The sequence below is a fragment of the Neomonachus schauinslandi genome, chromosome 16, assembly GCF_002201575.2.
Source record: "Neomonachus schauinslandi chromosome 16, ASM220157v2, whole genome shotgun sequence".
In the NCBI taxonomy this organism is placed as follows: domain Eukaryota; kingdom Metazoa; phylum Chordata; class Mammalia; order Carnivora; family Phocidae; genus Neomonachus; species Neomonachus schauinslandi.
In genome coordinates, this window is record NC_058418.1 from 5,764,974 (window position 1) to 5,775,730 (window position 10,757).

A 10,757-nucleotide genomic window follows, 5' to 3' on the forward strand; every position below is an offset into this window, starting at 1 on the left:
CTTTTATCAGACTGTTTTTGCTGTTCTAGGTCCCTCATATTTCTATGTAAACTCTGGAACCAACTTGCCAATTTATGGGTGCATACATATGTATGTACTTACACGTTTGGGAACCTTCCTCATATGTTTGGTTTGTCTCTATGGGGAGAGATCATGTCCCACTGTTTGATTCCCTTCTGAACCCAGAAGTCTACCTCTTGAGCTTGGCTTTCAAGAACAGAGGCAGAGGAAGGTCTGGTGGGAGGGCGTTCCAGGAGGAGGCTTGTCAGCAAGCCAGAGTGAGGGCTGCTGCTGGAGCCCTCCAGAGTCAGGGAGACTTTGCTGCTCAAAGCGCAGGGATCCAGCATGTGGTCAGCATACGCTTTGTGCCAAGAGCTCTGACAGGATTTTCCTACTATAATTCTCACCACAAACTTGCAGTTAGGGCTTCTCATCCCTGTTTCACAGAGCAGGAAACTGAGGCATGGAAAGGTAGGGATTGGTCTGTCGCTTACTTAGTAAAGGGGTGGTGTGTGGCTTTGCACTTGAAACTCTCTGTTTCCAAAGCCTATGTTCTTTCCACTGTACTTACAGCTCATCACCTGCAGGCCTTTTAATTCTACAGGAATCAGCCTCTGGCCTTTTCTTTGCCCCTCAGGGGCCAAGATCACTCAATCCAGGGCTGGGTCTCAGCAGGCTCTCACTTGTGAATCCTGATCTCCGAGTACTCGATACCAGGAGCCACCTGTTCCTGCCAGCCCCAAGGCTCTGTCCCATGAAAGCTGAGGGATGCATAATGGAGCTCTTCTTCCTCCCCTGAGGAGGGGGTAGCTACATCTGGGGGAAGGCTGCTTGCCCAGGATTCAATCAGGGGACCCTGAGTGGAGGGAGAGAAAAGGGAGTCAGAGCAGATCGGTGCGGACAGGATAAGGCAGAGAGTACCTGGGAGGGAAGCCCATGAATTCATTCATCCATTCATCCCACGCACATTTTTGTTGAATCTCCTCCATTCATACTGTCCTCAAATATTTAATATGTAGCACTTTATTTGGCACTTGTGAATCTCATTAACTTCCTACAACAACCCCATCAGGAAGATGTTATTGTTGTCCTCATTTTATCACTACAAAAATGGAGGGTGAACCAAGGAAGTAGCGTGCTCAAAATCCCTGGTGAAACCAGGGTCCAGTCCAAGTTCTTCCTGACCCCAAAGCCTGGTGTCCTACTGAGGCCCTCTGTGCATGAGGCCCTGAGCTGGACACTGCATACACTATAATGGATACAGCACATGTAGGCCCTGACCTCTGGCAACTTACTCTTTTTTTCCCCCTCTCAGCTTACTTTTTAACCCAGGGAGGAGGCAAGGAGTAAGTTGAACAAATAAATATCTAATTGTGAATTATTATATAATGGATGGGAACTGGGTGAGGGAGAGAGAATTACAAAGCCTTGATTCGGGTACAGCACCTGTCCTTAGGAAGCTCGCAGTTTTGTGGAAGGACACTCAGTCAAAGAAATTATGTCCCTGTGATACAGGCAGAAAAACAGCCCCTCAAAAATGCCCACGCCCTAATCCCCCAGGGACCTATGAATATGTTACCTTATATGGCAAAAGGGACTTTGGGGATGGAATTAAATTAAGGATATTGAGATGGGGAGATCGCCCTGGATTATTTGGGTGTGGTCAATGTAATCACGGGGGTTTTTCTCTTTACAAGTGAAAGGAGGCAGAGAGGGATTTGAAGACTTCTGGCCTTGAAGACAGAGACCAAGGCCATCCAGCCGCCTCCAGAAACTGGAAAAGGCAAGAAATGCATTCTCCCCTGGAGCCTCCACACGGAATTCAGCCCCGCCTACCAACACCTTGACTTTAACCCAGTGAAACCCATTTTGGACTTGGCACCTCTGGAACTGTAAGATGATAAAATTATGCTGTTGGATGCCACTAAATGTGTAGGAGCTCATTACTGCAGAGCAGCTGGTGTGGCCCGGGGGGGCATCTGTTTCTGTTGCCCCCTCAAAAAGAGAACACTTTAACAAAACAGTTCATGTTTTTGCTCCTCCGTTCTCTCTTGATTATTCAACATAAGATACACACACACAACCCCTTCCTGACACTGTAGTTATTGAGACCTCTGCTTAGTGAAATCTAAATGGTTCCTTTTCACTCCCCGCCTCTCTGGACTTTGCAACAGCAGGTGACCCTGTTGCATGTCTTCCCTAAATAAAAGCCTTTCTTTTCTTAACCACAAGATATTCATCAACTGCCCTGGCAGCCACTTTGCTGGTTGCTCTCCATTTCCTGACCCCTAAGTATGAGAGGGGCCCCAGACTCTGCTTCTTCAACTTCACTTTGTGACCTTATTCACTCTGTTGGCTTCATGTCATCTATAGGCTAGTGGCTCCCAAAGCCTTACCCACCAGTCCATTCCCTTGCTTGAACTGTGGACTTTGATCTGATAGTGTAGTTAAAATCCCTGTTCTCTTTTGTGTCCAAAACGCACACAAAACATATTCAAACTGAACTTCTCCTTTTCTCCCCCAAATCTCTTCCTCCTACAATCTTCTCAAGCATAATGATTGATGCCTCCATTCTTCTAGCTGCTCAGTGCAAAACTCTAGGAGTCATCCTGGACCCCTTTCTGTCACTCTTATCCCACCCTCAATCCATTAGCAATTCCCATTAGTTTTAACTTCAAACTTCATCTGGAATGCAATCATGCCCCACCCTCATGCCATCCTGGTTCTGGTCACCGTCATCTCCTGCCCGGAATGTTCCTCCAGCCGCCTTTCTAACTTCCCTGCTACACACAGTCTCTTCTTACACACAGCAGGCAGAGGGATCTGTGAAAATGAAAGCTGGATCATGTCCTTCTTCTGCTCAAATATCTCCAGATGCCCACAGTGGACTACGTGTGCAGACATGATTTGCACATACCCTGACTTCTCCAAACTCATTTCCTGCCTGTTGGCACTTGCCTCCCTCTGTCTAATTACACAGACTTCCTGTTGCTCCTCTGCTCACTGGTCTACATGCTGTTTCTGAGCATTTGCACCTGCTATTTCTTCTGCCCAGAGTGCTCTTTGGTCACAATAGATTGCAAAGTCTTAAGGCTCCTTCACGTCTTCGCTTAATCATCACTCACAAAAACCAAAAACCAACCTATGTAATGGCAGAGAATGTTTGCAAATCATACATATGAAAAGATGTTAATATCCAGAATGTATAAAGAACTTCTACAACTCGGGGCGCCTGGGTGGCTCAGATGGTTAAGCATCTGCCTTCGGCTCAGGTTGTGGTCCCAGGGTCCTGGGATCGAGCCCCGCATCGGCCTCCCTGCTCGGCGGGGGGCCTGCTTCTCCCTCTCCCACTCCCCCTTCTTGTGTTCCCTCTCTTGCTGCATCTCTCTGTCAAATAAATAAATAAAATCTTTAAAAAAAAAAAAAAAGAACTTCTACAACTCAACAACAGCAACAACAAAAACAAATAACCCAGTTTTTTAAGTGGGTAAAAAACCTTGAATTAGACATTTCTCCAAAGAAGATATACAAATAGCTAATAAGCCTATGAAAGACACTCTCCATTGCTAATCATTAGAGAAATGCAAATCAAAACTACAATGAGATATCATCTCACACCCATGAGGATGTCCACTATAAAAAGCAAAAAATAGGGGCACCTGATGGCTCAGTCGGTTAAGCATCTGCCTTCGGCTCAGGTCATGATCTCAGGATCCTGGGATCGAGCCCCGTGTCAGGCTCTGCACTCAACAGGACTCTGCTTCTCTCTCTCTCTCCCTCTGCCCCTCCTCCTCCACTAGTGCTCTCTCTCTCAAATAAATAAATAAAATCTTTTTTAAAAAGGCAAAAAAAAAAAGCAAGTGTTGGTGAGGATGTAGAAAAAATGAACCCTTGTGTATTGTTGGTGGGAAAGTAAAATGGTGCAGCCACTGCGGAAGACAGTATGGTGGTTTCTCAAAAAAATTAAAATGAAAACTCCCATGATCCAGCAATTCTACTTACGAGTATTTATCAAAAAAATTTGAAAGGAGGCTCTCAAAAAGATATTTATATACCCATGTTCATCGCAGCATTATTTACAATAGCTAGAGGTGGAAGTAACCTTAATATCCATCAGTAGATGAACGGATAAAGAAAATGTGTTGTATACAAACAACAGGATATTATTCAGTCTTTAGAAAGAAGGACATCCTGGGGCACCTGGGTAGCTCAGTTGGTTGAGTGTCTGACTCTTGATTTCAGCTCAGGTCCTGATCTCAGGGTCATGGGGTTGAACCCCGTATTGGGCTCCATGCTCAGTGGGGAGTATGCTTAAGATTCTCTCTCTCCCTCTTCCTCTGTCCCTCCCCCCTCTTGCATGCTCTTTCGCTCTCTTTCTCAAATAAAAAATAAATAAATCTTTAGAAAGAAGGACATCCTGTCACAGGCTACAACATGGATAAGCTTAGAGGACATAACGCTAAGTGAAATAAGCCAGTCACAAAAAGACAAAAACTGCATGATTCCACTTACGTGAGGTATCTAAAGTCATTGAACCTACAGAAACAGAAAATAGAATGGTGGTTGCCAGGGGTTGGAGTGGCAGGGGAAGTGGGTAGTTGTTGTTCAATGGGTACTTATAGAATTTGTTTTGCAAGATGAAAATGTTCTGGAACTCTGTTGCACAACTGTACGTTTAAAGATGGCTAGGTGGTAAATTTACCACAATACATAAAAAACAACAAAAATATGAGCCATCTCCCCAGGATTCCCAGTCTCTGTGCCCTGCATTTTCCCCAAAGTACATGTCTATCCTTCACATTGTAGTCACTTATTTGTTGTTTGGTTGTTTGTTTGATTAGTTGGTTGCATCCCTCTGTCTGGACTAAACTTATTGAGCCCAAGATGAAATTTTTTTTCTTTTTTTGTTTTTAGGACTTTATTTATTTGACAGATAGAGAAAGCTAGAGAGCACAAGTGGGGAGAATGGCAGAGGGAAAGGGAGAAGCAGGGAGCCCAATGTGGGGCTCGATCCCAGGGCCCTGGGATCGTGACCTGAACTGAAGGCAGATGCTTAACCGTCTGAGCCACCCAAGCGCCCCAAAATTCTTTTTCATAGATGAATCTTTGGCAGTTGAATGCCTGTCACTTGGCAGGTGCTCAGTAACATTTCCTGAATGAATTAATGAATGAAAGCATGCACAGTACTTTGCTCAAAATCCTCCAAAGGCTTCCAGTCACACTCTGAATATAAATGGATGAAAAGTGTAACATTTACATTGGAGCATGAAGGTTGAACAGGAATGAAGAAGTGGAAATGGGAGGGAAAAGCATTTGAGGAGAAAGGAACAGCCCATGCAAAGACCCAGAGACACAAATAACCTTGTTCAGAGGAGTGGATGGAGTAGAAAGTAAGAGTGACTTTCTGAACCATTTGGAGCTTGAGACCGAAGAAAACACGTGTGCCCCTAAAAAATGTTTTTGTATATTTTTAAAGGTTATTTTTTCACAACATTAAAATAATTGAAATATTACTGCAAACTTAAAGAGTGTATGTAATAAAACATTACTTTCAGTTTAAAGATTTTTATTTATACCCAGACCAGAATTTTTGATAATTTTGCTTTTCTGGTTTTACTGGAAGCAAACGTAGAGAGGACGTTTTTTAAAATCAACTTCTCTGCTTCTCTCATTTTTATTTGAGAATGCTGCCATGTTTGACAATTTCTCTAGACTCATTTATGATCTTAAATAATTTTTAACTAACCCTAGTCTACTGATCCTGTCATTGTTTAGGTTTTTTGTATTTTCCTCATTGTGGATTTTTTGCCTTAATTTTGATTTTTAAAATAGTATATTAAAACATTATTTATCTGGATTACTGAGATTTTTGAGCACCGCCTTAAGTTTTGCATCTGGGACAAGTTCCTCCCTCACTCCACCCTAATCCTAGTCCTTTTGGAGAGGTAGGTGTGCTTGAGAGGTTGGAATATGCAGGGCTATAGGGTAAGGAGTTTGGACTCTATTCTCTGGGTGAGGGGTCCACAAACCATAGCCCATGGATCAAATACGGCCCACTGCCTGTGTCTGTAAAAAAGTTTTATCGGAACACATCTGTGCTCGTTCATTTACATATGGTCTGTGGCTGCTTTTACTCGACAACAACAGAGTTGAGTGCTTACAATAGACTATAATGCTTGCAAAGCCAAAAATACCTATCTGGCCTTAGATTAGAAAAAGCTGCCAACCTCTGGTCTAGACAACGAAGGCAAGCAGTTCAAACGCAGAGGAACTGGATACTGTTGGTTTTTAGATGACTGCTTAGTGTAGGACAAGGGAGGTGAGAGGCAGGGAGGTGAGGGGGTCCAGGGAAAAGATTCTGAAGCTTTGGCAATGATGGGAGTCAAATGGGGGGGGGGGCTGATGCTAGCTCTCCTTAAGAGGAAAAATAGACAAGACATGGTGAATTTGGGGCTGTAGGAGAAGAAAAGGAGGACAGAGAGAAGGTGACTCCTCCATGCCTGGCCTGAAAGAAAGAAGAGGGGGTGGTTGTGCTGTCACAAAGACGGGGAATCCTTAAGGAGGAGGAGGAGATAAGGAGAGCAACTTTGGCCATGCTGAGCGGAGCAATCCTGGGGGCCATCCTAGGGGGAGGTGTCCAGGAAGGATGCTCAAAGGCAAGATGCCCAGGTCACTCACCTGAGAGACTGACCTTGTGACAACACTTGCACCTTCCATGCCCATATTCCTGATGCCAACTGCTGGCCTTGTGGCTTTCTTCCTGCAGGACCTCACTCTGAGAGAAGAGACCAGAGAGCCTTTCAGTCTGGCCAGCTCAGGGTGCTGTAGGCAGACTAACTCCCTCCTCTGTTCTCTCTTAAGGGGCTGGAAGGGTGATGGAGGTAGGAGAGCGGTGGTCCTGTTCTGGAGACCCCAGTGTTGAGAACGCAGGCTTCCCCATCCTGGACAGTGGGGCCAGAGTTCTGTGACAGACTCACCCAGGTGCCATCGACTTCCTTCCTGTCCTTGCTTCAGTGTCTTGACCCATCCAGGTCCCTCCATTCTGTGCCCGCCTGCCCTTTCCACCCCAGGACAATCCCTCCAACCCCAGGGTCAGTGCTCACGTGATGATGATGATGGAGAGAAACAGGAAGAGCAGAGCCATAACACCTGCTCCCCCAGCTGCCCCCAGCATCCTCTCTGAAAAAGACCATGCTTTTCCTGCAGACAGATTGGATTATTGGTCATTCCTCTCCAAGAACTCGGTACCTTCTCCCACTTCCTGTAGGACCCCAGATTCCTGTTTTCCAGCCCCTCCGCCAGACTCCAAACAGGGGCACCTGGGTCTTGGGGAAGGGATTAGGGCCGGGTGAGGGAGGCATACGGTGGGGGAGGGGGCGGCGCTGGATTGCAGCCTGTCTTTATTTAAAATGCAGGTATTACGGGGCGCCTGGGTGGCTCAGTCGTTAAGTGTCTGCCTTCGGCTCAGGTCATGATCCCGGGGTCCTGGGATCGAGCCCCGCATCGGGCTCCCTGCTCCACGGGGAAGCCTGCTTCTCCCTCTCCCACTCCCCCTGCTTCTGTTCCCTCTCTCACTGGGTCTCTCTCTGTCAAATAAATAAATAAAATCTTTAAAAAATAAATAAATAAAAAAATAAAATAAAATGCAGGTATTTCGTTCATGTAATATTTATTTTGCATTCATTTATATTTTAAAAAAACACTGCATTGCAGTATTACTTCTCATTACCAAGGTTTTTTGGCTTCTCCTTAAATTTTTGTGCTCATGGTGAGCGTTTCACTTGCCTCACCTTCCTCTCTGCCCCACAAATCAAGGATCTGTGTCCCCGGACACACCTGTGCGGGCCCCGGGCCCCTCTCTTTCAAGACCCAGGTCCTTCCCCCTGGCTTCCCCTCCCAGCCTTCACCCCACCCTACCACCCTGATCTGGCAGGAAGAGGACAGTGAGACTATAGGTGGCAGGGAATATCTTGGCCTCACAGTGGAGCACAGACCAGAGCTGAGCTCCCCTGTAAGGCTCAGGGGTTTCTGGGGGCCCTGGGGGTGGTGCTGTTGTTCTCCTCCAGCCCCCCCCCCACACACACAGGTGCACTCACTCTGCAGGGAGAGCCTCAGGGAGACATGCTGGGAGCCCACCAGGTTCTGAGCTCGGCAGGTGAATTCCCCTTCATCTTTCTCCTGTACTTGAGGCAGCTCCAACACCCCAGGGTTCAAGGGATTTGAGGAGCACAGGGTCAGGCTCCCCCGGGCCCAGCTCAGCCTGGCAGGGGGGTTGCTATTGACAACACAGACCAGGAGCAGGGACTGGTCCTCCAGGACTGAAAGAGATGAGCCGTTCTCCAGGGCTGTGGGTGCTGGAGAAAAAGAGACAGAGGGTTAGAGAGACAAAAAGATGGAGAGAAAGCAGAAGGACTTGAAAACAGACTGGATGAGGGGACAGAGAAACAGAAGTAGGTTGAAGTGCAGGAAAAACCATGCTTTTTCCCCCTTGTTGGTGGGAATGCACACTTGTCCACCCTCCATTCAGGACAACTGGCCACATAGCTCAACTTGGAAAGAACATAAAAGCTCCATTTTGCTTTTAGGAGTTCATCCCACAGACATACATACACACAGTTGTGAAAGGGGACACAAGATTCCTCATTGCAGCATTTTGGCTAATAGAATAAAATGAATGCCGTGATTTCCCATTAGGAGAAGACACACGTAGAATCAGAATCCATCCACGGGATGGATCGACTCCACAGTCTAGGAGAAGATCAAGGGCAGTCTGTACTACTGATATCAGAGGACCCTCAGATCCTCTAGGCAAACACACCAAGGCTCAGAGCAGTCTGTGGACACGGGTCACTTCCCAGGAGGGGACTGGGTATCTGAAGACAGATTCTGCTGTGCATTTTGGAAGTCTGTCTATGTGAATATATTACCTGTTCAGAAGTACATAAATAAGCAATTATTAGGGCGAATAAAAGATGGGCCAGGAGGAGTCATCAGGAGATGCGTGACAAGGGACAGATCTGCTGGGTGCATGTTGCCCTGTTCTCTTCTCCTGATAATGGGGTGGGGTAGAGTGCGGAAGGTGGGGGAGGAGGCGGCTGAAGGGGACTGCTGCTCACAGAGCCATGGAGGCTGGGGAGGGGGATAACCCCTGGGTTCACCCACAGGGGGGACCCGGCCCTGGCCTTGCTCCCCACACCCCAGGAGGAAGCTCCATCCTACCTGTGCCATTTCCTTGGGAGACAGTTACTGTCAAGTTCTGCGGAGAGTCTGGGACAGAAAGACATGGCGGATTCATGTTAATGGGGAAGGCTGGTGGACATTGGCCTTCTGTCCCCAGGAGCTGCATAAATGGGGAAAGAGTGGAGACGGGTGTCCTCCTAACCCTCCCCCAGCCTGGATTTTGGGACCAGCATTCAATGTCCCAGGCCCTGACCCCCCACCCCACCGCCCTCAGGACCCCATCAGGGACCCAGGGGGTCCTGGCCTGGCTCTCACAGGACACATTGAGGTGGATGGTCCTCATCGTGGTCACTCTGGCCCCAGGCAAGGTCACTTGACAGGTGAGGGGCATGCCATGGTCCTGGGGCCGTGGGATGAGGGTGAGCACCGAGGAGAGGTGGGTCCTGGGGTCCAGGGAGGTGAGGGCCGCTGACGTCCAGGAGAAGATGGGGGGCGTGCCCCGCTCACAGGCCCAGGGCACAGAGCAGGTCAGGTTCCCGGGGCGGCCAGACTCCAGGGTCCCCAGGATGAGGATGTCAGGTGTGTGGGTCAAGGCTGTGAGGAGATGGGGAGACACGGGAATCAGAAGGAGGGTCAAGGGGAGGCCCCGAGAGAAGTCTCAGGGTTTGGTTCAGCTCCTGCCTCTGAGTCCTGACATGGTTACCCCCAATCCCTCCCAGGAGGGGAGTTCCATCCCAGCCCTGCGCCGGGACCCCCATCCTTCCCCTGTGGCCTCACCTGGAGTCTGCTCCTTACCCGTCACACGCACGGAGAGCTGGTTCTGTAGGTAACTATATTTCATAGAAGACCCTCTCTCCACCCTAAAGAAGTATGTCCCCGAGTCCCTTCTCTGTGCATCTCTGATGTCCAGGGAGCAGTTGTAGTCCCGGGGGTCCCCGAGGAGGTGGAATCGGCCCTGGGTCTCCTCCTGCACTTTTCGACCTGGGCTGTTTGTGGCCACTGGAGCATCCTGGTGTACATTGGCCCCTTCCCGGAACCAGTAGCCGAGAGCTGGGGTAAAGTCAGACCCCTGGTCCTGGCGGGGCGAGAAGCTGCAGAGCACTAGTACACACAGGCCCTCCTGCACGGCCACCGAGCTGCGCACTTGCAGGCTGTAACCCCGCTGAACCCTCCTCTCAGACCACCTCTGGCCATCAGCCCCCTCCCTCCTCCAGAGCAGGGCCAATAGCAGCAGGAGCATGTCCGGGCTTGGCAGTGCCAGGGTCCCCAGGGTGTCTGTTTCTCAGGGTTGGTCTCTCAGGAACTAAAAGTTGCAAGACTCAGAGGAAGCCCCGACAGGAAGATGCAGGTGATGTCAGAACAGTGACCCTCCTCAGAGGAGGAACTTCACACCCAGATGCTGTCAGGGCCAGGGCAGCCATTGGGCATCAGCCATCTGCCACCACATGTCCACTCCTGGGGACCCTGGACCTAGAGGCCAGAGAGGGTGAGAGCCCTCAGGGAGCTAAATTCACCCCCCGTGCAGGGCTCGAGCCCCATCTCCCACCTCCCTGCTGATACAGCCTCCCTCCGGAGTT

The 10,757-nt window shown here is 48.8% G+C and overlaps 1 protein-coding gene across 1 annotated transcript; it reads right to left on the minus strand.

Annotated features, from left to right (window-relative positions):
* Positions 1-679: 679 nt before the first annotated feature.
* Positions 680-10,420, minus strand: LOC110572954 (sialic acid-binding Ig-like lectin 8). The gene is given in 7 exon segments (XM_021681399.1): positions 680-856; positions 6,679-6,775; positions 7,104-7,200; positions 8,085-8,354; positions 9,220-9,267; positions 9,496-9,774; positions 9,976-10,420. Coding segments are annotated over 7 exon segments (1,413 nt in total).
* Between the last annotated feature and the right edge of the window lie 337 nt (positions 10,421-10,757).